At 38.7% G+C, this 27,854-nt stretch overlaps 1 protein-coding gene across 1 annotated transcript in view; it reads right to left on the minus strand.

Annotated features, from left to right (window-relative positions):
* The window catches only part of ANO4 (anoctamin 4), a 675,069-nt gene that overhangs the window by 239,433 nt on the left and 407,782 nt on the right, over positions 1 to 27,854 (minus strand). The window contains 2 exon segments of the mRNA XM_053719254.1: positions 4,092 to 4,198; positions 23,885 to 24,016. Of these exon segments, the coding sequence (XP_053575229.1) occupies positions 4,092 to 4,198; positions 23,885 to 24,016 (239 nt within the window).

The raw sequence follows: 27,854 nt of genomic DNA on the forward strand, positions 1-27,854 counted from the left end.
AGGAGATAAATTTGCATAATCCCCATTCCACTGTCTGAGCATGCACAGTTGCAGTGGTCTGAGATGCAAGCGAGCAAATGGAACTATGTCCATTGCCGCTACCATTAGTCCAACTACCTCCATACACTGAGCCACTGATGGCCGAGGAATGGAATGAAGTGCTCGGCAGGTGGTTAAGATCTTTGATTTTCTGACCTCCGTCAGAAAAATTTTCATGTCTACCGAGTCTATCAGAGTTCCTAGGAATGGGAGAGGGACAAGTGAACTCTTCTTTATGTTCACCTTCCACCCGTGAGATCTTAGAAAAGCCAACACAATGTCTGTGTGAGATTTGGCTAGCTGGTAAGTTGATGCCTGAATCAAGATATCGTCCAGATAGGGCGCCACTGCTATGCCCCGCGGCCTTAGAACCGCCAGAAGGGACCCTAGCACCGTTGGGAAAATTCTGGGAGCTGTGGCCAACCCGAAAGGAAGGGCCACAAACTGGTAATGCTTGTCCAGGAAGGCGAACCTGAGGAACTGGTGATGATCTTTGTGGATAGGAATGTGAAGATACGCATCCTTCAAATCCACGATGGTCATATATTGACCCTCCTGGATCATTGGTAAAATTGTCCGAATGGTCTCCATCTTGAAAGATGGGACTCTGAGAAATTTGTTTAGAATCTTGAGATCTAAAATCGGTCTGAAGGTTCCCTCTTTTTTGGGAACCACGAACAGATTGGAGTAAAACCCCTGCCTCTGTTCTGCTTTTGGAACTGGGCAGATTACACCCATAGTATATAGGTCTTCTACACAGTGTAAGAACGCCTCTCTTTTTGTCTGGTTTACAGACAACCTTGAAAGATGAAATCTCCCCCTTGGAGGAGAATCTTTGAATTCTAGATGATACCCTTGGGTCACGATTTCTAAAGCCCAGGAATCCTGAACGTCTCTTGCCCAAGCCTGAGCGAAGAGAGAAAGTCTGCCCCCTACTAGATCCGGTCCCGGATCGGGGGCTGCCCCTTCATGCTGTCTTGGTAGCAGCAGCGGGCTTCTTGGCCTGTTTACCTTTATTCCAGGTCTGGTTAGGTCTCCAGACTGACTTGGATTGAGCGAAATTCCCCCCCTGCTTTGTGGTAGGGGAGGAGGTAGAGGGACCACCTTTGAAGTTTCGAAAGGAACGAAAATTATTTTGTTTGGCCCTCATGCTATTTGTCTTATCCTGAGGAAGGGCATGGCCTTTTCCTCCAGTGATGTCGGAAATGATCTCCTTCAGTTCAGGCCCGAATAGGGTCTTACCTTTGAAAGGAATAGCTAACAGCTTAGATTTTGATGACACATCAGCAGACCAGGACTTAAGCCATAACGCTCTACACGCTAAAATGACAAAACCTGAATTCTTTGCCGCTAATTTAGCCAGTTGAAAAGCGGCATCTGTAATAAAAGAATTAGCTAGCTTGAGAGCCTTAATTCTATCTAAAATATCATCTAGAGCCTCGAACCAAAAAGCAGCTGCAGTAGTTACAGGAACAATGCACGCTATAGGTTGTAGAAGAAAACACTGATGAATAAACAATTTCTTTAGAAGAACCTCTAATTTTTTATCCATAGGATCTTTGAAAGCACAACTGTCCTCAATAGGTAAAGTTGTACGCTTAGCCAGGGTAGAAATAGCTCCCTCCACCTTAGGGACCGTCTGCCACGAATCCCGAATGGTGTCAAATATGGGAAACATTTTCTTAAAAGTAGGAGGGGGAGAGAACGGAATGCCCGGTCTATCCCATTCCTTAGTAACAATGTCCGAAATCCTTTTAGGGACTGGAAAAACAGTGTAAGTAGGGACCTCTAGATATCTATCCATTTACACCATTTTTCTGGTGGAATAACAATAGGGTCACAATCATCCAGAGTCGCTAAAACCTCCCTGAGCAACAAGCAGAGGTGTTCAAGCTTAAACTTAAAGGCCGTCATATCTGAGTCTGTTTGAGGGGACATCTTTCCTGAATCAGAAAGCTCTCGCTCAGACAGCAATTCCCCCACCCCCAAATCAAAACATTGTGGGGGTACATCGGAGATGGCCAATAAAGCGTCAGAGGTCTCAGCATTTACTCTAATACCGGACCTACTGCGCTTCCCCTACAAACCAGGCAGTTTAGATAAAACCTCTGTGAGGGTAGAAGACATAACTGCGGCCATATCTTGCAGGGTGAAAGAATTAGACGCACTAGAAGTACTTGGCGTCGCTTGGGCGGGCGTTAAAGGTTGTGACACTTGGGGAGAGGTAGATGGCATAACCTGATTCTCTTCTGACTGAGAATCATCCTGAGACATACTTTTATCAGCTAAAATATGTTCTTTGCAATGCAAGGCCCTTTAAGTACATGAGGGACACAATTTAAGTGGGGGTTCAACAATGGCTTCTAAACACATGGAACATTGGCTTTCCTCAATATCAGACATGTTAAACAGGCTTGTAATGACCACAAGCAGGCTTGAAAACACATTATTTAGTGAAAAAATAACAATCTGAAAAAAACGGTACTGCGCCTTTAAGAGAAAAAAAAGCATACCATTTTTCCAAAACTGCTTTAAAACAATAAAATTGTGCCAATTTTATGATAAAAGCATCCCAACTTGACAGCTAAGTTTGCCCCACAAGGAAAGGAAAATGTGTACCCTCTTATACCTATGTGGGTTCATATAAAGTAGAAAAAAGTCTATCATAAAAAACGTTATCTGTAACTCCAGTCATGAAAACGTTTGCCCACAAACATAATAACATCAGTGTCAACGGTTTTTTTATAGCCCAATATGCAAGTTCAGTAATACCCCTCTTTATACTTTAGAAAAACTGCTTACCCTTTCCCTCATGGGGATACTGTCAGCCAATTCTGAAATAACACAGTCTCTCCAGAAAAAAATGACTGAACATACCTCACTGCTTATAGCATGAAAAACGTTCCTCACACTGAAGTTTCTGAAGTACTCCTCAGACATTCTGTGGGAACTACTCTGGATCTTAGTAACAACTGCTAAGATCATCAGCCTCCAGCCAGAAGTCTTCATCCATCTGCTGCCTGGGAGAAAATAGCACACACCGGTACCATTTAAAATAAAAAAGCTCTTGTTTGAAGAAAATAGAAACTAACATTTTATCACCTCTTTCACTTTACCCTTCCTATTACTTAGAGTAGGCAAAGAGAATGACTGGGGGGTGGAGTCAAGAGAGGAGCTATATAGACAGCTCTGCTGTGGTGCTCTTTGCCACTTCCTTTTAGCAGGAGGATAATATCCCACAAGTAAAGGATGAATCTGTGGACTCGTCGTATCTTATAGAAGAAATAAAAAAAATATTACCTTTAACTTCATATTTTACCATGAAGGCAATTTATATGTGCAGTAATATTTTCAGTGAAAATAATAGTATTGTGTATGTATATATATATATATATATATATATATATATTTGTTCGTTTGGGGTGATCTTACTACATGTGACCAAGGCCTCCCTGGTGGGGCCGAAACGTTATGTTCTTTTTTCATTAAATGGTGATATATTTATGCTCTTGTGCTGGCTTTTTATGCTGCTGAGTAAACTTTGGGATTTAAACCGGATCCTTCTCACTAGCTGCTGCTTCTGTATATATATATATATATATATACAAACACACACCATTTATTATTTATGCATTTCTTTTAAACATTTCTTTTGTTACAAGGTCATTAGTTCCAATTCTCTCCATGATGCTAACTCTCTGGAGTAGAAGCCATTGCACTATTTGTTACTTTCATGTAGTATCTTACACACTGATATCTGCTTCAAAATATGCTATTACAAATATTAAAAGATAAATAAATACAATTGGCAAAATTAAAATATATATATAAATTGCAAAAGAAAACTAAGAGTTAAAAAAGCAATTTGAGTAAGATACCAATGTATAAAATTAAAAGATAATACATTGAAAAAACAACAACATATTAATGTCTGAAAATTAAATATATAATTTATTGGGGACTAATCAACAAAAGATAACTAGTACATCCCTTGAATCTGTCAATTGATTGACTGATTATAAATTAGTCACATTTCCAACAATATAACTTACCTATTTTATTTTTTCCCTCTTCGTACCTAACTCTTTGTAAAATATGATGTACAATTCTACTCCGTGTGGCGTTGTTGAAAAATGTGTCTTTGTTATTTATGATAAAACTAGAAAACAGAAAATAATCAGTCAAATATGGTGATTTTTATCATTAAAGAATTATAACACATTAAAAACAAAGTTACCTAGCATGCTCTTTCCTTACGCCTAGATTTAGAGTTTTGCGGCCAAAGGGGTGCATTAGCTACGCGTCTTTTTTTTCTAGCGCTGCTTCTAAACAACGCTGGTATTTAGAGTTCTTTGAAGGGCTGCATTAGGCTCCAAAAATGGAGCGTACAGGCATATTTACCGCCACTTCAACTCTCAATACCAGCGTTGCTTACATCGCCGACACCTATGTTATATTTATTAACCCCTAATCTGCCGACCGGACCTCGCCGCTACTCTAATAAATGTAGTAACCCCTAAAGCTAAGTCTAACCCTAACCTTAACACCCCCCTAAGTTAAATATAATTTTAATCTAACAAAATAAATTAAATCATATTAACTAAAGTATTCCTATTTAAAGCTAAATACTTACCTGTAAAATAAACCCTAATATAGCTACAATATAACGAATAATTATATTGTAGTTATTTTAGGATTTATATTTATTTTACAGGCAACTTTGTATTTATTTTAACTAGGTAACTATTTAATAGCTACCTAGTTAAAATAATTACAAAATTACCTGTAAAATAAATCCTAACCTAAGTTACAATTAAACCTAACACTACACTATCCATAAATTAATTAAATTAATTACCTACAATTAAATAAACTAAATTACAAAAAAAAAAACCCCAAAATTACACCTAATCTAAGCCCCCTAATAAAATAACAAAGTCCCCCAAAATAAAAAAAAAATCCCTACCCTAATCTAAATTAAAAAAGTTAACAGCTCTATTACCAGCCCTTAAAAGGGCTTTTTGCGGGGCATGCCCCAAAGTAATCAGCTCTTTTGCCTGTAAAAAAAACACAATACCACCCCCCCACAATAAAACCCACCACCCACATACCCCTACTCTAACCCAAACCCCCATTAAATAAACCTAACACTACCCCCCTGAAGATCTCCCTACCTTGAGTCGTCTTCACCCAACCGGGCCGAAGTCTTCATCCAATGGGGCAGAAGAGGACATCCAGACCAGCAGAAGTCTTCATCCTATCTGGGCAGAAGAGGACATCCGGACCGGCAGACATCTTCATCCAAGCGGCATCTTCTATCTTCATCCATCCGACGAGGAGCGGCTCCATCTTCAAGGCCTCCGGCGCGGAACATCCTTGATTGATCTTGTATTCTATTGGCTGATCGGAACAGCCAATAGATTGCAAGCTCTATCTGATTGGCTGATTGGATCAGCCAATCCGATTGAATTTGAATCTGATTGGCTGATTCAATCAGCCAATCAGATTTTTCCTACCTTAAAGGGGCAGTATACTGTAAACTAGTTTTTCCCTTAATGTGTTTACAATTGCTTTTTTTACCAACTGCAGAGTAAAGAATGTATGAAAATTAACTTTTTAAGGCTTATTTGTGTATATTAAAGCTCTGATTTTGTGTTTTGAAGCCACAACCTAATAAAATGGGTTGAACTTGTAGGTATAATCAGATCTCATTACTGTATCACATTGTGCACATATACCTGCTTCTTTATCTTAAATCTGTCCTTAAAACAATCACCAGTACTTTGAGAGAACAATGGAAAATCAACATTGTATTACCTTATCCCTGCTATATCCGACTGGGAGTGTAATTTCTTCTGCTGGCTGTGTTTACAAAGCTTATCTATAGCTGGTACGCAAGGCCACAAACTTTCAGAATAGGTGGGGATACCACATGCTAAATTAACAATTTCAAATGCCAATATAAGGGTAAAGGAGCTACTTGTAAACAATTTAATACACTCCAGCAGGTAAAATTGATCATTGGGAACAAATTAAAGGGGAGAAAATTTTTGAGTAAACTGTCCCTTTAATTCCGATTGGCTGATAGAATCCTATCAGCCAATCGGAATTCGAGGGACGCCATCTTGGATGACGTCATTTAAAGGAACCTTCATTCGGCGAGTAGGCGTCGGTGAAGAAGGATGGATCCGCGTCGGCTGGAAGAAGATGGCTCTGCTCCGTTCCGGATGGATGAAGATAGAAGATGCCGCTTGGATGAAGATGTCTGCCGGTCCGGATGTCCTCTTCTGCCCGGATAGGATGAAGACTTCTGCCGCTCCGGATGTCCTCTTTTGGTCCATCGGTGCCCGGCTGGGTGAACACGACTCAAGGTAGGGAGATCTTCAGGGGGGGTAGTGTTAGGTTTACTTAAGGGGGGGTTTGGGTTAGAGTAGGGGTATGTGGGTGGTGGGTTTTAATGTTGGGGGGTGGTATTGTGTGTTTTTTTACAGGCAAAAGAGCTGATTACTTTGGGGCATGCCCCGTAAAAAGCCCTTTTAAGGGCTGGTAAAAGAGCTGGTTACTTTTTAATTTTAGAATAGGGTAGGGACCTTTATTATTTTGGGGGGCTTTTTATTTTATTAGGGGGCTTAGAGTAGGTGTAATTAGCCTAATATTCTTGTAATTTTTTTTTATTTTTTTGTAATTTAGTGGGGGGGTTTGTAATTTAGTTTAGTTTATTTAATTGTATTTAATTGTAGGTACTTGTAGTTAATTTATTTATTGATAGTGTAGTGTTAGGTTTAATTGTAACTTAGGTTAGGATTTATTTTACAGGTAATTTTGTAATTATTTTAACTAGGTAGCTATTAAATAGTTAATAACTATTTAATAGCTATTGTACCTAGTTAAAATAAATACAAAGTTGCCTGTAAAATAAATATAAATCCTAAAATAGCTACAATATAATTATTCGTTATATTGTAGCTATATTAGGGTTTATTTTACAGGTAAGTATTTAGCTTTAAATAGGAATACTTTAGTTAATAAGATTTCATTTATTTTGTTAGATTAAAATTATATTTAACTTAGGGGGGGTGTTAGGGTTAGACTTAGCTTTAGGGGTTAATACATTTATTAGAGTAGCAGCGAGGTCCCGGTCGGCAGATTAGGGGTTAATAAGTGTAGTTAGGTAGCGGCAACATTGGGGGGGGGCATATTAGGGGTTAATAAATATTATGTAGGTGTCGGCGATGTTAGGGGCAGCAGATTAGGGGTTCATAGGGATAATGTAGGTGGCGGCGGTGTGCGGTCGGCAGATTAGGGGTTAAAAATATTTATTATAGTGGCGGCGATGTGGGGGGACCTCGGTTTAGGGGTACATAGGTAGTTTATGGGTGTTAGTGTACTTTAGAGCATATAACCGGCGTTAGCCCAGAAAAATCTTAACTACTGACTTTTTTCTGCGGCTGGAGTCTTGTCGGTAGAGGGTCTACTGCTCACTTCAACCAAGACTCTAAATACCAGCGTTAGGAAGATCCCGTTGAAAAGATAGGATACGCAATTGACGTAAGGGGATCTGCGATATGGAAAAGTCGCGGATTGAAAGTGAGCGTTAGACCCTTACCTACACAACTCTAAATACCAGCGGGCAGCCAAAACCAGCGTTAGGAACCCTTAACGCTGCTTTTGACGGCTACCGCAGAACTCTAAATCTAGGCGTTAGTTTTGTTTATTGCATAAGCTTATACTCATATACATGGGCACTAACAGGACTTCTGCCAACTTCCCCCTATAATGCAAATATATGGCCACTTGGAATTGAGTAGCTTGAGTAAAATAACATATGTGGGGCAAGTAGAGATTAGAAATGTAGAGAACCTCACACTAAGAGGCCCATTTATCAAGCTCCGAATGAAGCTGCTCCATAACTCTGTCCGCCTGCTCTGATGAGGCGGACAGGACATTGCCGGAATTCAACCCGATAGAGTACGATCGGGTTGATTGACACCCCCTGCTGGCGGCCGATTGGCCGCGAGTCTGCAGGGGGCGGCGTTGCACCAGCAGATCACAAGAGCTGCTGGTGCAATGCTGAATACAGAGAGCGTATTGCTCTCCGCATTCAGCGATGTCTGTCGGACCTGATCAGGTCCGACAGACATTTGATAAATATGCCTCTAAACCTTTAGTAAATAGAAAGGTGTATAAGAAAATAAGGCAATTTTTCTTCTGTGTGCCTGAGAACAGGAAAAGCTAGCAGAAACGTTATGTTAAAGAGTGTAAGTAAGATGGTAAATACAGATTATGCATATTACCTTACCCAAAACATTTACCTTTAATTACAATAAGAATATATTATTTAACATTAAATAATATTTAGAACTCAATGCACACTATCTTAAAAATTTAGAATTTTACTTTTAGAGTTCTATATTATTTTGATTACAGTAGGGCTGTATTTGGTATGAAATATGGTGGCACATCTTTAGGGAGTGATAAGGATTTAGGACTAAAGTTGGAACCCAGTGACTGGGAAGGTGTAATCATTTATGGATGTATTTACTTACCTCTAAAGTTTTAACATGTAACACATATCCAAGATATTAAAAAAAGATAAAAAACTGAATCCGCATTCTGAAATGGAGGAGTCATTTTAAGTGTTTTATACTATTATCATTTTTTTGCATATGAAAGAGCTGCATTTACACATATTAAAATGTGTTTGTCAAAGAATTGTAAGCAAAAGCTGTTTAAATTTAAATTGAAGCTTCTGAATTGGTTTGGTAAATCTGCTCTATTTTTTTACTAGTGGTCCGGGTGTCAAGAAAATACTGATTTTTTTTTTCCTCAGGGCAGAAAAATTAGTTTTTCGAAAAACAAAAACTTAAATAATTTTTGAAACACCCTCTCTTAAATGAAACAAGGTAAAAAATGTTGATTAAAATGTCCCTTTAAATCTCTGAAATTACAGTTCATTGTAATGAAAAAAATCTGACATGAATGCACATTTAGTTTTTGATAAGATTTACAATAGCCCTCTGTAATGCTTTAAAGTCAATAGCCTTCATAAGAGTGATGATACTGTTCAGCCAATGCCGAATATAATGCAGGCTCATAAAGGTATTTCCAAATTACCGATATATTATTAAAATTAAATTCAAGCATATTGGAAAATATCATTTTAACTTCAACTTGCATAAAGTTATTGCTTTCAAATTTATACAGTAGAAGGTTTGTGTTACAGAAATAATAATTTTTTAATCAATAGACAAGAGCAATACTGGGTCACTGAGCCTGGGGTTAAATGAATGTAATTTTACTAAATCAATAGAACATATTAGGTTTCTTCTTGGATCCTTAGGCAAGAAAATGACTGAGTCAAATTAAAACTCATTACACATGTTATGTACAGCAACTATATTACTGAGAATAGCTGCATTTAAAAAAAAAAAAAAGTATAAAACGATAAAATAATTTGACAATCACAAAAAATTGCAATATTTTTTGTCAAATTTCAGATTCAAATTTCAATACAAGTAGCTGTATAGAGAAGTTTATTAAGGCTATTCTATTTATTTATTTATATATATATAATATTATTTATATATATATATATATATATATATATATATATATATATATATATTTATACTGTATATATATGTCTCATAGGTAAGGGCACTCACTGGGACTTTAAAATTCAAGCTTTATTGGAGAAAATTTCTTAAAAGACAATGATGTTTCATCACAAAGTCGGGCCTTTATCAAGACAACATGTCAGACAAATTCTGTCTGTCTATCGACTTTGGGAGGGACGGCTTGAAACGCCGCATCTGTGCACATATTATGTGGATGTAAATTGACATGTCTTGATAAAGGCCCAACTTTGGGCCGAAATGTCGACATTGACTTTTAAGAAATTTCTCCAATAAAGCTTGAATTTTAAATTCCTGTGAGTGCCCTTACCTATGAGACTGAAATATATTCTGAATCTTTTGGATTGCCACCCAGGGTCAATTGATGAGGATCAATGTGGGAGTGCTTGGCCACCAATATATATATATATATATATATATATATATATATATATATATATATATATATATATATATATATATGGAAAACTGCAGATTTGAATGAAAATGTATTGGAGTTCTTGCTTGTAAACATTGTGATATGTTTTTAAACTGGAATACAATCTATCCAATAGTTTCCTTTGCAGACCTAGAATAATCATGATTGATATTAGTAATTCTATATATTTTGTTTAAATCAAAACAATATTTTTATACAATAGTAATCTATATAAATTCCATTCTCTCAAGTCCTTGTCTACTGTGCATCTAAGATGAATACATTTAGTGATATAGGGCTACATTACAGGTGAAGCACAATCAATAGTGCCGGTGTGTTATATTTCACTCAACCTTGCACAAAGAGTAACATACAATCTGGGTTTTAACACGTATTTTAACAAAAGCATCTTAACGTGTCCAAAACTATTTTTTAACATGTCTTATTCCTTAAAGGGATAGCACAGGGAGTGCTATTAGCTTGATCATTACACTCATTAAGTTATATTTAGATTTAACACTTATGAAAGAAAGCTTTATTAAAGGGCCATGGTACCCAAAATGTTGAAACACCTAAAAGTGATGCAGCATAGCTGTAAAAAAGCTGACTAGAGAATATCACCTGAACATCTCTATGTAAAAAAGAAAGATAATTTACCATAAAAGTTCCTCAGCTAGCCACATCCCATTGTAAAGGACTTTCTAACAGAAAATAAGTATGTCTGTTCCCGGGACAGCTAAGGGAGTGAGCTTTCGTGCACACTCATATTATTCTTCCCCTATTCAGGTTTAAGGAAGTTTACTATGAAATCTCATGAGAGTTAAGTCAAATCTCATGAGATCACAGTAAAAGAATTCATGGACCTCAGCACTGTTGATGCAGATTGGCTGCCTGTTCATTTCTTCTTTTTTTTTTTTTTACCTGCAGCTGGACAGCAGCTTGAGTATAAACTTTTTCGCACAGAACTTACTCTGCTGAACTGAGGAAGATGTTGTGAGGTAAAATATCTTCCTTTTTTAAAGAGATGGTCAGGTGATATTTTCCTGTCAGCCTTTTTACAGTTATACTGCATTAGTTTCAAGTGATTTAGCATATGAGTAGTATTAAGTCCCCTTTAATTAAAAAAAGGCTTTGTGGCAGATTTAAAGTGTGCCGGGGACTGAGGAGTGAAAGGTGTATGTATGTGTTGAAGAGTTTCATACTTAAACTTAATTAAAAATATAGCACAGAATTACGTGAACAACTAACTACTTATGCACCACCTGCTTAGCGCTCAATCGATATCCGACATATATTTTACGCTATGCTCCCCATAGATGTTTATTATGAGAGGGAATTAGAGGTGTGTTCTGGAATGCAGATGCTAGGGCACCCTAGACTATTGCTCAAGCAATTAAAAATAGATTAAAACTTGTGCTTGAGTGTTTTTAACTCACAATAGCACTATATTTTTGCATTCCACTTGCAGTGTCGGTCATAATAGGTTTTATTTGTCAAACTGCAAATTACTCTATGGAGAACTTTGTGACACAGTCCTCACAAATGCAAACTGCAAGTTAAAAACATAATTTATGCTTACCTGATAAATTTATTTCTCTTGTAGTGTAGTCAGTCCACGGGTCATCCATACTTATGGGATTATATTCTCTCCCCAACAGGAAGTTGCAAGAGGATCACCCAAGCAGAGTGCTATATAGCTCTTCCCCTCACATGTCATATCCAGGTCATTCGACCGAACCAACAAGAACGAGAAAGGAGAAACCATAGGGTGCAGTGGTGACTGGAGTTTAATTAAAATTTAGGTCTGCCTTAAAAGACAGGGGCGGGCCCGTGGACTGACTACACTACAAGAGAAATAAATTTATCAGGTAAGCATAAATTATGTTTTCTCTTGTTAAGTGTATGTCAGGTCCACAGGTCATCCATTACTTACGGGATACCAATACCAAAGCTAAAGTACACGGATGATGGGAGGGGAAAAGGCAGGAACTTTAAACGGAAGGAACCACTGCCTGAAGACCTTTCTCCAAAAATAGCCTCCGAAGAAGCAAAAGTGTCAAATTTGTAAAATTTTGAAAAAGTGTGAAGTGAAGACCAAAGTTGCAGCCTTGCCAAATCTGTTCAACAGAGGCCTCATTTTTAAAGCCCAGGTGGAAGCCACAGCTCTAGTGGAATGAGCTGTAATTCTTTCAGGAGGCTACTGTCCAGCAGTCTCATAGCTACACGTATTATGCTACTGAAGCCAAAAGGAGAGAGAGGTAGCGAAGCCTTTTGACCTCTCCTCTGTCACCGAGGTAAACGACAAACAGAGAAGAAGTTTGACGAAAATCTTAGTTGCCTGTAAATAGAACTTCAGGGCACGGACTACGTCCAGATTATTGCAAAAGTCGTTCCTTCTTTGAAGAATGGTTAGGACATAATGATGGAACAACAATCTCTTGATTGATATTCCCTGTTAGAAACCCACCTTAGGTAAAAACCCAGGTTTAGTACGCAGAAACTACCCTTGTCTGAATGGAAATCAGAAAAGGAGAATCACAGTGTAGGGCAGATAACTCAGAGACTCTTCGAGCGAGGAAATAGCCATCAAAAACAGAACTTTCCAAGATAACAGCTTAATATCAATGGATGTGAGGGGTTCAAACGGAACACCCTGAAGAACTTTAAAGAACTAAGTTTAAGCTCCCACGGCGGAGCAAAACAGTCTTAAACCACAGGCTTAATCCTAGCCAATGCCTGAACGTCTGGAACATCTGCCAGACGTTTGTGTAAAACAGAATAGCAGAGCAGAAATCTGTCCCTTTAATGAACTAGCAGATAAACCCTTTCTAAACCCTCTTGTAGAAAAGGACAAAATCCTAGGAATCCTAACTTTACTCCATGAGTAACTCTTGGATTCACACCAATAACATAATTTATGTAAGAACTTACCTGATAAATTCATTTCTTTCATATTAACAAGAGTCCATGAGCTAGTGACGTATGGGAGTATACATTCCTACCAGGAGGGGCAAAGTTTCCCAAACCTTAAAATGCCTATAAATACACCCCTCACCACACCCACAAATCAGTTTAACGAATAGCAAGAAGTGGGGTGATAAGAAAAAAAGTGCGAAGCATATAAAATAAGGAATTGGAATAATTGTGCTTTATACAAAAAAATCATAACCACCACAAAAAAGGGAGTGGGCCTCATGGACTCTTGTTAATATGAAAGAATTGAATTTATCAGGTAAGTTCTTACATAAATTATGTTTTCTTTCATGTAATTAACAAGAGTCCATGAGCTAGTGACGTTATGGGATAATGACCTACCCAAGATGTGGATCTTTTCCACACAAGAGGTCACTAGAGAGGGAGGGATAAAATAAGACAGCCAATTCCTGCTGAAAATAATCCACACCCAAAATAAAGTTTAACCAAAAACATAGCAGAAGATTCAAACTGAAAACCGCTGCCTGAAGAAACTTTTCTACCAAAAACTGCTTCAAGAAGAAGAAAATACATCAAAATGGTAGAATTTAGTAAAAGTTATGCAAAGAGGACCAAGTTGCTGCTTGCAGATCTGGTCAACCGAAGCTTCATTCCTAAACGCCCAGGAAGTAGATACTGACCTAGTAGAATGAGCCTGTAATTCTCTGAGGCGGAATTTTACCCCGACTCAACATAGGCAAGATGAAATAAAGATTTCTACCAAGATGCCAAAGAAATGGCAGAAGCTTTCTGGCCTTTCCTAGAACCCGGAAAAGATAACAAATAGACTAGAAGTCTTACGGAAAGATTCGTAGCTTCAAACATAATATTTCAAAGCTCTAACAACATCCAAAGAAGGCAATGATTTTCTCCTTAGAATTCTTAGGATTTAGGACATTAATGAAGGAACCACAATTTCTCTACTAATGTTGTTGGAATTCACCAACTTTAGGTAAAAATTCAAAAGAAGTTCGCAAAACCACCGCCTTATCCTGATGAAAAATCAGAAAAGGAGACTCACACGAAAGAGCAGATAATTCAGAAACTCTTCTAGCAGAAGAGATGGCCAAAAGGAAAAAAACTTTCAAGAAAGTAAATTAATGTCCAATGAATGCATAGGTTCAAACGGAGGAGCTTGAAGAGCTCCCAGAACCCAAATTCAAAACTCCAAGGAGGAGAAATTGACCTTAATGACAGGTTTTTATACGAACCAAAGCTTGTACAAAACAATGAATATCAGGAAGAATAGCAATCTTTCTGTTGAAAAAGAAGAGAAAGAGCGGAGAGATTTGACCTTTCAAAGAACTTGCGGACAAACCCTTATCCTAAACCCATCCTGAAGAAACTGTAAAATTCTCGGTATTCTAAAAGAATGCCAAGAAAAATGATGAGAAAGACACAAGAAATATAAGTCTTCCAGGCTCTATAATATATCTCTCGAGATACAGATTTACGAGCCTGTAACATAGTATTAATCACGGAGTCAGAGAAACCTCTATGACCAAGAATCAAGCGTTCAATCTCCATACCTTTAAATTTAAGGATTTCAGATCCGGATGGAAAAAAAGGACCTTGTGACAGACGGTCTGGTCTTAACGGAAGAGTCCCATGGTTGGCAAGATGCCATCCGGACAAGATCCGCATACCAAAACCTGTGAGGCCATGCCGGAGCTATTAGCAGAACAAACGAGCATTCCCTCAGAATCTTGGAGATTACTCTTGGAAGAAGAACTAGAGGCGGAAAGATATAGGCAGGATGATACTTCCAAGGAAGTGATAATGCATCACTGCCCTCCGCCTGAGGATCCCGGGATCTGGACAGATACCCTGGGAAGTTTCTTGTTTATGAGAGGCCATCAGATCTATCTCTGGGAGCCCCCACATTTGAACAATCTGAAGAAATACCTCTGGGTGAAGAGACCATTCGCCCGGATGCAAACGTTTGGCGACTGAGATAATCCGCTTCCCAATTGTCTACACCTGGGATATGAACCGCAGAGATTAGACAGGAGCTGGATTCCGCCCAAACCAAAATTCGAGATACTTCTTTCATAGCCAGAGGACTGTGAGTCCCTCCTTGATGATTGATGTATGCCCACAGTTGTGACATTGTCTGTCTGAAAACAAATGAACGATTCTCTCTTCAGAAGAGGCCCAAAACTGAAGAGCTCTGAAAACTGCACGGAGTTCCAAGATATTGATCGGTAATCTCACCTCCTGAGATTCCCAACACTCCTTGTGCCGTCAGAGATCCCACACAGCTCCCCAACCTGTGAGACTTGCATCTGTTTGAAATTACAGTCCAGGTCGGAAGAACAAAAGAAGCCCCCCCTGAATTAAACGAAGGGTGATCTGTCCACCCACGTTAGAGAGTGCCGAACAATCGGTTTTTAAAGATATTAATTGATATATCTTCGTGTAATCCCTGCACCATTGGTTCAGCATACAGAGCTGAAGAGGTCGCATGTGAAAACGAGCAAAGGGGATCGCGTCCGATTGCAGCAGCTCATAAGACCTAGAATTTCCGATGCATAAGGCTACCGAAGGGAATGAATGAGACTGAAGGTTTCGACAGGCTGTAATCAATTTTAGACGTCTCTTGTCTGTTAAAGACAGAGTCATGGACACTGAATCTATCTGGAAACCCAGAAAGGTTACCCTTGTTTGAGGAATCAAAGAACTTTTTGGTTAAATTGATCCTCCAACCATGATCTTGAAGAAACAACACAAGTCGATTCGTATGAGACTCTGCTAAATGTAAAGACTGAGCAAGTACCAAGATATCGTCCAAATAAGGAAATTCCCACAATACCCTGTTCTCTGATTACAGACAGAAGGGCACCGAGAATCTTTGTGAAAATTCTTGGAGCTGTAGCAAGGCCAAACGGTAGAGCCACAAATTGGTAATGCTTGTCTAGAAAAGAGAATCTCAGGAACTGATAATGATCTGGATGAATCGGAATATGCAGATATGCGATCCTGTAAATCTATTGTGGACATATAATTCCCTTGCTGAACAAAAGGCAATATAGTCCTTACAGTTACCATCTTGAACGTTGGTATCCTTACATAACGATTCAATAATTTTAGATCCAGAACTGGTCTGAAGGAATTCTCTTCATTGGTACAATGAAGAGATTTGAATAAAACCCCATCCCCTGTTTCCGGAACTGGAACTGGCATAATTACTCCAGCCAACTCTAGATCTGAACAACACAATTCAGAAATGCTTGAGCTTTCACTGGATTTACTGGGACATGGGAAAGAAAAAATCTCTTTGCAGAAGGTCTCATCTTGAAACCAATTCTGTACCTTCTGAAACAATGTTCTGAATCCAAAGATTGTGAACAGAATTGATCCAAATTTCTTTGAAGAAAAAAGTAACCTGCCCCCCTACCAGCTGAACTGGAATGAGGGCCGTACCTTCATGTGAACTTAGAAGCAGGCTTTTGCTTTCTAGCAGGCTTGGATTTATTCCAGGACTGGAGATGGTTTCCAAACTGAAACTGCTCCCTGAGGACGAAGGATCAGGCTTTTGTTCTTTGTTGAAACGAAAGGAACGAAAACGATTGTTAGCCCTGTTTTTACCTTTAGACTTTTTATCCTGTGGTAAAAAAGTTCCTTTCCCACCAGTAACAGTTGAAAATAATAGAATCCAACTGAGACCAAATAATTTGTTTCCCTGGAAAGAAATGGAAAAGTAGAGTTGATTTAGAAGCCATATCAGCATTCCAGGGTCTTAGACCATAAAGCTCTCTGGCTAAGATAGCCAGAGAAATAAATCTAACATCAACTCTAATAATATCAAAAATTGGCATCACAGATGAAATTATTAGCATGCTGGAGAAGATAATAATATCATGAGAATCACGATTTTTTACTTGTTGCGCTACGAGTTTCCAACCAAAAGTTGAAGCTGCAGCAACATCAGCCAATGATATAGCAGGTCTAAGAGATTACCCTGAACATAGATAAGCTTTTCTTAGAAAAGATTCAATTTTTCTATCTAAAGGATCCTAAACGAGGTACCATCTGACGTAGGAATGGTAGTACGTTTAGCAAGGGTAGAAATAGCCCCATCAACTTTAGGGATTTTGTCCCAAAATTCTACCTGTCAGGGGAACAGGATATAATTTGCTTAAACGTTTAGAAGGAGTAAATGAATTACCCAATTTATCCCATTCCTTAGCAATTACTGCAGAATAGCATTAGGAACAGGGAAAGACTTCTGGAATAACCCGCAGGAGCTTTAAAAACCTTATCCAAACGTATAGAATAGTATCAAGAGGACTAGAATCCTCTATTCTAAAGCAATTATGTACTTCTTTAAGTAAAGAGCGAATAAATTCCTTCTAAATAAATATGAAGATTTATCAGCATCAATCTCTAGATAGAATCCTCTGAACCAGAAGAGTCCAAAGAATCAGAATGATGGTGTTCATTTAAAAATTCATCTGTAGAGAGAGAAGATTTAAAAGACTTTTTACGTTTACTAGAAGGAGAAATAACAGACAAAGCCTTCTTTATGGATTCAGAAACAAATCTCTTATGTTATCAGGAACATTCTGCACCTTAGATGTTGAGGGAACTGCAACAGGCAATGGTACATCACTAAGGAAATATTATCTGCTTTAAGCAAGTTTGTCATGACCAATTATTACAAACAACAGCTGGAGGAATAGCTACCAAAAGTTTACAGCAGATACACTTAGCTTTGGTAGATCCAGCAGGGCAGTGGTTTTTCCTGTAGTATCTTCTGGCTCAGATCAACGTGAGACATCTTGCAATATGTAAGAGAAAAAAAAACAAGACATATAAAGCAAAATAGATCAAAATTCCTTATAAGACAGTTTCAGGAATGGGAAAAAAATGCCCAAACATCAAGCTTCTAGCAACCAGAAGCAAATGAAAAATGAGACTGAAATAATGTGGAGACAAAAGCGACGCCCATATTTTTTGGCGCCAAATAAGACGCCCACATTATTTGGCGCCTAAATGCTTTTGGCGCCAAAAATGACGCCACATCCGGAACGCCGACATTTTTGGCGCAAAATAACGTCAAAAATGACGCAACTTCCGGCGACACGTATGACGCCGGAAACGGAAAAGAATTTTTGCGCCAAAAAAGTCAGCGCCAAGAATGACGCAATAAAATGAAGCATTTTCAGCCCCCGCGAGCCTAACAGCCCACAGGGAAAAAAGTCAAATTTTTGAGGTAAGAAAAAATATGATAATTGAAAGCATAATCCCAAATATGAAACTGACTGTCTGGAAATAAGGAAAGTTGAACATTCTGAGTCAAGGCAAATAAATGTTTGAATACATATATTTAGAACTTTATAAATAAAGTGCCCAACCATAGCTTAGAGTGTCACAGAAAATAAGACTTACTTACCCCAGGACACTCATCTACATGTTTGTAGAAAGCCAAACCAGTACTGAAACGAGAATCAGTAGAGGAAATGGTAAATATAAGAGTATATCGTCGATCTGAAAAGGGAGGTAAGAGATGAATCTCTACGACCGATAACAGAGAACCTTATGAAATAGACCCCGTAGAAGGAGATCACTGCATTCAATAGGCAATACTCTCTTCACATCCCTCTGACATTCACTGCACGCTGAGAGGAAAACCGGGCTCCAACTTGCTGCGGAGCGCATATCAACGTAGAATCTAGCACAAACTTACTTCACCACCTCCCTTGGAGGCAAAGTTTGTAAAACTGATTTGTGGGTGTGGTGAGGGGTGTATTTATAGGCATTTTAAGGTTTGGGAAACTTTGCCCCTCCTGGTAGGAATGTATATCCCATACGTCACTAGCTCATGGACTCTTGTTAATTACATGAAAGAAATAAGTATTTACGCCATATTTTATGGTCAATTTTTCTGGTAACAGGTTTCCGAGCCTGTATTAAGGTATCAATAACTGACTCCGAGAAGCCACGCTTTGATAGAATCAAGCGTTCAATCTCCATGCAGTCAGCCTCAGAGAAATTAGATCTGGATGGTTGAAAGGACCCTGAATTAGAAGGTCCTGTCTCAGAGGTAGAGACCATGGTGTACAGGACGACATGCCCACTAGATCTGCATACCAGGTCCTGCGTGGCCACGCAGGTGCTATCAGAATCACCAATGCTCTCTCCTGTTTGATCTTGGCAATCAGCCAGAGGAAGCAGCGGAAATGGTGGAAACACATAAGCCATGTTGAAACCCCAAGGGGCTGCTAGAGCATCTATCAGCGCCGCTCCCGGGTCCCTGGACCTGGATCCGTAGCAAGGAAGTTTGGCATTCTGTCGAGAAGCCATGAGATCCAGTTCCGGTTTGCCCCAACGATGAATTAGTTGAGCAAAGTCCTCCGGATGAAGTTCCCACTCCCCCGGATGAAAAGTCTGACGACTTAGGAAGTCCGCCTCCCAGTTCTCCACGCCTGGGATATAGATCGCCGACAGGTGGCAAGAGTTGGACTCTGCCCAGCGAATTATCTTTGATTCTTCCAACATCGCTAGGGAACTCCTGGTTCCCACTTGATGGTTGATGTAAGCCACAGTCGTGATATTGTCCGACTGAAATCTGATGAACCTCAGTGTTGCCAACTGAGGCCAAGCTAGAAGAGCATTGAATATCGCTCTTAATTCCAGAATATTTATTGGGAGGAGTTTTTCCTCCTGAGTCCACGATCCCTGAGCCTTCAGGGAGTTCCAGACTGCGCCCCAACCTAGAAGGCTGGCATCTGTTGTTACAATCGTCCAATCTGGCCTGCGAAAGGTCATCCCTTTGGACAGATGGAGTCGAGAAAGCCACCAGAGAAGAGAATCCCTGGTCTCTTGATCCAGATTTATTAGAGGGGACAAATCTGAGTAATCCCCATTCCACTGACTGAGCATGCATAATTGCAGCGGTCTGAGATGCAGGCGCGCAAATGGTACTATGTCCATTGCTGCTACCATTAAGCCAATTACTTCCATGCACTGGGCTACTGACGGGTGTGTAATGGAATAAAGGGCACGGCAAGCATTTAGAAGTTTTGATAACCTGGCCTCCGTCAGGTAAATTTTCATCTCTACAGAATCTATAAGAGTCCCTAAGACGGGAACCCTTGTGAGTGGTAATAGAGAACTCTTTTCCACGTTCACCTTCCACCCATGCGACCTCAGAAATCCCAGAACTATCTCTGTATGAGACTTGGCAGTTTGAAAACTTGACGCTTGTATCAGAATGTCGTCTAGGTACGGAGCCACCGATATGCCTCGCGGTCTTAGTACCACCAGAAGTGAGCCCAGAACCTTTGTAAAGATTCTTGGGGCCGTAGCTAACCCGAAGGGAAGAGCTACAAACTGGTAATGCCTGTCTAGGAAGGCAAATCTTAGATACCGATAATGATCCTTGTGAATCGGTATGTGAAGGTAGGCATCCTTTAAGTCCACTGTGGTCATGTACTGACCCTCTTGGATCATGGGTAGGATGGTTCGAATAGTTTCCATTTTGAATGATGGAACTCTTAGGAACTTGTTTAGGATCTTTAAGTCCAAGATTGGTCTGAAGGTTCCCTCTTTCTTGGGAACCACAAACAGATTTGAATAAAATCCTTGCCCTTGTTCCGACCGCGGAACTGGGTGGATCACCCCCATTAATAAGAGGTCTTGTACACAGCGTAGAAACGCCTCTTTCTTTATTTGGTTTGCTGATAACCTTGAAAGATGAAATCTCCCTTGTGGAGGAGAAGCTTTGAAGTCCAGAAGATATCCCTGAGATATGATCTCCAACGCCCAGGGATCCTGGACATCTCTTGCCCAAGCTTGGGCAAAGAGAGAAAGTCTGCCCCCCACTAGATCCATTTACGGACAGGGGGCCCTTACTTCATGCTGTCTTAGGGGCAGCAGCAGGTTTTCTGGCCTGCTTGCCCTTGTTCCAAGACTGTTTGCCTTTCCAACCCTGTCTGTAACGAGTAGCAGTCCCTTCCTGTTTTGGGGCGGAGGAAGTTGATGCTGCTCCTGCCTTGAAATTATGAAAGGCACGAAAATTAGACTGTTTGGCCTTTGATTTGGCCCTGTCCTGAGGAAGGGAGTGACCCTTACCTCCAGTAATGTCAGCAATAATTTCTTTCAAGCCGGGCCCCGAATAAGGTTTGCCCTTTGAAAGGAATATTAAGCAATTTAGATTTAGAAGTTACATCTGCTGACCAGGATTTAAGCCATAGCGCTCTGCGCGCCTGGATGGCGAATCCGGAGTTCTTAGCCGTTAGTTTGGTTAAATGCACCACGGCATCCGAAACAAATGCATTAGCTAGCTTAAGGGCTTTAAGCTTGTTCATAATCTCATCCAATGGAGCTGTGCGAATAGCCTCTTCCAGAGACTCAAACCAGAATGCCGCCGCAGCAGTGACGGGCGCAATGCATGCAAGGGGCTGTAATATAAAACCTTGTTGAACAAACATTTTCTTAAGGTAACCTTCTAATTTTTTATCCATTGGATCTGAGAAAGCACAACTATCCTCCACCGGGATAGTGGTACGCTTGGCTAAAGTAGAAACTGCTCCCTCCACCTTAGGGACCGTCTGCCATAAGTCTCGTGTGGTGGCATCTATTGGGAACATTTTTCTAAATATCGGAGGAGGGGAAAAAGGCACACCGGGTCTATCCCACTCCTTGCTAATAATCTCTGTAAGCCTTTTAGGTATAGGAAAAACGTCAGTACACACCGGTACCGCATAATATTTATCCAGCCTACATAATTTCTCTGGGATTGCCACCGTGTTGCAATCATTCAGAGCCGCTAACACCTCCCCTAGCAATACACGGAGGTTCTCAAGCTTAAATTTAAAATTTAAAATTTCTGAATCCGGTCTCCCCGGATCAGATTCGTCACCCACAGAATGAAGCTCTCCGTCCTCATGTTCTGCAAATTGTGACGCAGTATCGGACATGGCTCTAGTGTCATCGGCGCGCTCTGTCCTAAACCCAGAGCTATCGCGCTTGCCTCTTAACTCAGGCAAATTAGATAATACTTCTTTCATAACATTAGCCATATCATGCAAAGTGATTTGTAAGGGCCTTGATGTACTTGGCGCCACAATCTCACGCACCTCCTGAGCGGGAGGCGAAGGTACTGACACGTGAGGAGAGTTAGACGGCATAACTTCCCCCTCGATGTCTGGTGATAATTTCTTTACCGGTAAAGACTGACTCGTATTTAAAGTAACATCAATACAATTGGTACACAAATTTCTATTGGGCTCCACATTGGCTTTTAAACATAATGAACAAGTAGATTCATCTGTATCAGACATGTTTAACAGACTAGCAATGAAGGCTAGCAAGCTTGGAAAAAAACTGTCAGTGAATTTACAAGCAATATGAAAAAAACGCAGCAGCGCTTTTAAAAACACAAAAAAACTGTCACAGTTGAAATAACAATGAACTAATTCAGTTATAGCCAACAATTTTAACAATAAATGTATGAATTTAGCAGAGGATTGCACCCACTAGTAAACGGATGATTAACCCCTCAATACCCACAACCGGATAATCAATTTTAGATTTAACGTTTTTCTCACAGTCAAACACACTGTCACAGGTCTGCTGTGACTGATTACCTCCCTCAAAATTGAATTTTGAAGACCCCTGAGCTCTCTGGAGACGTCCTGGATCAAGGAGGAAAAGGCAGGAAGACTGTGCTAGAATTTTATCTGCGCAACAAGGCGCTAAAAAAGGCCCCTCCCACTCATATTACAACAGTGGGAGACCTGTTACAACGGTTTCTACGTTAGCCATGTGGAAAAAAATCATGCCCAAAAAGATTTATCACCAAAGTACCTAAAGTACTTCACAAAACGAATAACATGCCAGTAAGCGTTTTAAAAACAACTTTTCCAGTGTTATGTAAAGTTATCACTAAGCCTGCTACCAGTCGCTTCTACTGCAGTTAAGGCTTATACATTTATTTCAGTATTAACAGTATTTTCTCAGTCAAATTCTAGTCCCTAGAAAATAACTCAACTGCGCATACATTTAACAGCCTGATACCAGTCGCTACTACTGCATTAAAGGCTGTACTTACATCATATGGGTAACGGCAGTGTTTTCTTAGTCAATTCCATTCCTAGAAAATATTATACTGCACATACCTCATTTGCGGAGGACCCCGCATGCTATTCCCCTTTCTGAAGTTACCCCTCCTCAGAATGCGCGAGAACAGCCAGTGGATCTGCTAAGATCATAGAAAACGCAGGCAGATCTTCTTCTTCTAAATACTGCCTGAGAGAAAAAACAGCACACTCCGGTGCCATTTTAAAATAACAAACTTTTGATTGAAGAATTAAGTAAAAAACTCCTGTCTCCTCTCACAACCTCCTTTGTTGAGACTTGCAAGAGAATGACTGGATATGACATGTGAGGGGAGGAGCTATATAGCAGCTCTGCTTGGGTGATCCTCTTGCAATTTCCTGTTGGGGAGAGATATAATCCCATAAGTAATGGATGACCCGTGGACTGACTACACTTAACAAGAGAAAAGCAGTAGCCGTAAGAGATGAATTCATCCAACATGATTGACAAGCTCTGCTCTCACCACACTTGGTTTGGACAGGTTTCCTAGTTGAGAACATTTTCTCCCTCATGTTAGTAAATGGAGCCCTTTTTTGTGTGCGTGTCTTTACTAATTTTAATATTATTTAAATTTTTGTTGGAAAAATGTTACACTCCATCAGAACCAGTAGTTCTATTTCTTAGCATTTTCTTTTTGTTTTCTGCTCATTTTATATTGCATTGCAAATAATAGGATTTGCTCTGATTTCAGTGACAACGGATGGGAGGCACTTACTGGTGGATCCTCTGCTGGCTGAAGGGTGCAGTATAACAGTCATTCTCTTCAAGATCTGGAATTGTCTCCTTGTCCAATCGCATGGGCTTTTTTGGCAACCATCCTCGAAACCTGCTTAATTGCTTCTCCATCCTTAGATAAACAGTGAGCAAACAAAATAAGAACCAGTAAGCATAAAATTATTTGTTATGTATATTATGCATTTAATAATAAAAACAAGAATATGACAAAACTTAATCAAATAGAACATTGAAGTATTAGGAAAACGTTAAGAAAGAAATTGAGGTAGTTTTATCCAATAGTATTTCCATGGATTCCTTGATGTTTTTATTTAAAAAAAACTACCCAAATTGAGATGCCTTCTTAGATTAAAACTTTTCAATACAATGATATGTAGTGCATGCCAGTTAAAGGGACAGTAAACATTCAGAATAATATTATAAAATTCTGCACTGTGTGCCGAATTATAACACATTATTTTAGCGGTAACTTCAAAAATGAAAAGTATTTGTAGATTTTGAAGTGTAACGTTGGACTCCGCATCAGGATCTACTGAGCGGGTCTTGGATATATAAATTGCTTTGCGGGCTTGCTGGCTAGTCATAGCACGCCCGGTCACGCTCTTGGACTAAACGTAGCTCGCTCCCGCTCTAGTTTAGTAGCGGGAGCGAGCTACATTTAGTCCAAAAGTGAGCAGAATTATATAACATTATTCTGAATGTTTACAGTCGCTTTAATACAACGGCTGTGGGGGAAAATCTGATATACCGTCAATTTCAGACTGGATAAAACAAAAAAATCACTCTCTCTCCCTCGGGAAATACAATTTTCAGATTACTAAGCGTATTGATACTTGTCATTCTATAACATTTCTGTGGGAAGTTTATTTAGTGAATCTACTATAAAAATGGAAGAATAACACTGATTATGGTCTAATATATAACTGAATAATTTTTTATGTAAATTGTTCATGTTTAGTAATAAAGTTTAATGTAAAGTTGTATGTATACTTATGTTTACAGATGCTCTGTTATGGTTGGTTACTTTTATTAGGTCTGATGTAACAATATAGTGTTTTGTTCCTGTATCTTCCCAAATTATTTAATAACATTTTTCAAGGAATCAAAAAAAAAAGAGCATTGAAATCAACATTAAACTAAAAAAAATGTAATGATGCCTATAAAAGAGGGCTTTTTAAATCTTGTTTAAAAAAAACTGTATGAAAAAAATAAATGTTGATGATTTTGATTTTGAAAATAAAAGTCTATTTTTTTTAAACATCTAGTCTGTAAGATACAAACATACTAATAAATGAGGACATATTCCTCAACACACAACATGCACTGTTTTAGATGTAAAAAAAAAGTTTGCACTGGAGTTTATATAATAAATATTATTAAATACAAGTTTAAATAATTCTGCTTACAAAGAACAAAATATTGATAATAAAGCAATTAATTGCTAATTAACTGTCCAAGAAAAAGGCAAAAACTGAGCTTCCTTTAAAGATATATGAAACCCCAACATTTTCTTTCATGATTCAGATAGAACATATATTTTAAACAACATTGTCAATTTACTTCATCCTCTTAGATTTATGTGCAGACACCAAGCGGCAGCTAGCTAATTCCTCCTGAGCCTACCTGGGTATGCCTTTAACCAAAGGATACCAAGAGAACTAAGCACATTAGAAAAGATAAGTAAATTGGAAAGTTGTTTAAAATTATATGCTGTATCTGAATCATGAAGGGAAATTTTGGTGTTTCATGTCCCTTTAATTATTTCCATGATTAAAGGAACATGGACATCAATACTTTCTGGAGCTGTACAATGCGAAGTGTGATATAAAAAGGGCTGCCTTTAGCCTTTACATTGATATTCACGCACACAGTTCACAGGTGTAGATGATGACCAGTAGGTATGCTCTGTGCTTACCAATTGATGATACTGACAGCTAAGATAGCTAAAAAAAAATTGTACAATTACCCCAGCATACTACTGCTATCGATGTCCCTTTAAACTTTTTAAATTAGTCCATGAAAATGAGAAAATATCTAAAAAACAAACAAAAACAGTATCAGCCTTAATAGCTAGAAGTATTAAAACCAGTTTTCATGAACTTTTCATTTTGACCAATAAAAATGTAGTGCTTGTAACAGCTAGCAGAAAGACGTTAGAAAAAAAATGCATGAGTTTGTCTAAGATGCATGACGTTGTCTAAGATGCATGACGTCTAAGATGCAGGAGTTTGTCTAAGATGCAGGAACTTGTCTAAGATGCATGATGTTGTCTAAGATGCATGACGTTGTCTAAGATGCAGGAGTTTGTCTAAGATGCAGGAACGTGTCTAAGATGCATGACGTCTAAGATGCAGGAGTTTGTCTAAGATGCAGGAACTTGTCTAAGATGCATGATGTTGTCTAAGATGCATGACGTTGTCTAAGATGCAGGAGTTTGTCTATGATGCAGGAACTTGTCTAAGATGCAGGAACTTGTCTAATATGCAGGAACTTGTCAAAAATGCATGACGTTGTCTAAGATGCATGACGTTGTCTAAGATGCATGAGTTTGTCTAAGATGCATGAACTTGTCTAAGATGCATGAACTTGTCTAAGATACACAAGTTTGCCTAAGATGCACGAGTCTGCAGATAATTTCTTTTATTGTATTTTATTATTAAATAATTAATTGAAGTACTAGGAGACTTATTATAATTATTGCATTATCTACTTTAGTGAAATATCTGCAGGATTTAAAAACAAAAATGAATGGGGTCAGGTTTGGCCAAGAACCAATATGAATCTTACATGCTTATTGGTTGACAACGGAATCAGTAAGCTGAAAAGGAAATGCTAAATTCCCATTGAATAGTGTAACTTTCTGACGCCTTTCCAGCCTAAATTGTGCAAATTAGATTTTTTTTTTAAAGTCTTTCCTGTCTGTGGAAAACCCTTTCTAGCCCATCATCTGAAGAAGAGGTGTGTCCTTAATAACTCGTTGTGTTCCTGTTTAATCTGGCCATACAGTAATCAGGAGACTGGATACATTGTTTCTAAATTCCCAATGCAGCACTCTGGATGTGAAGAATAGACCAATCAAAATGAAGCTCTTGAATTGCTAGCAGAAATATTTTGAAATATATATATATAAAAAAAAAAAAAGTTGAAAAAAAGAATAATCATGTTTTCATTTTTGCAAGCAAAAAAAGATTCGGCAGCATTTTCAAATTTGATGCAATAAATTTGAATTTGAATACTTTTACTTTTAAAAGTTTGCCTAATATGCATGAGTTGAAGAATGAACTTACTGATGAAACAGTTCATGGCCTCAAACTGCAATACTATCTCATTGCTTACTTACTCTAGGAAAGGATGTGATGCAAATAAAATACTTTCAACTTCTAAATAATAAATACTCATAAGACACAAAATACATTACAAAGTACAGTCACACTGTACGTTGCCTAAAAAAGCCCGGTAAGATTTTGCGTGATTTCTCTGCGTATCGGCGAGTATCTGATCATCAGGTCCTAAGTCTCTAAACTGGACAAGATTGTGTTGTGAAACTAATAATGATTGGCTTTGTATATTTTAAAGCCCATGGACAATGGTAATTTTATCTCTCATTTTATATTCATACAGATGACTTTGCACCTGAAAATGATATATTAGAACATATTTCCTCCATTAATATATATTATTGTAAATCATCATGTTATTAATATACTTGGTAATCCTGCTATTTGTGAAACTTAAAGGGACACTGAACCCAAAATGTTTCTTTCGTGATTCAGATAGAGCATGCAGTTTTAAACCACTTTAAATTGTATTCTTTTATCACATTTTATTTATTCTCTTGGCATCTTTTTTTGAAAAGCAGGGAGATAATTTCAGAAGCATGCACATTTTTGGAGCACAATATGGCGGCTGTTTTACAAGAATGTAATACATTAGCAAGAGCACTAAATGGG

The sequence above is a fragment of the Bombina bombina genome, chromosome 6 (assembly GCF_027579735.1).
Source record: "Bombina bombina isolate aBomBom1 chromosome 6, aBomBom1.pri, whole genome shotgun sequence".
In the NCBI taxonomy this organism is placed as follows: domain Eukaryota; kingdom Metazoa; phylum Chordata; class Amphibia; order Anura; family Bombinatoridae; genus Bombina; species Bombina bombina.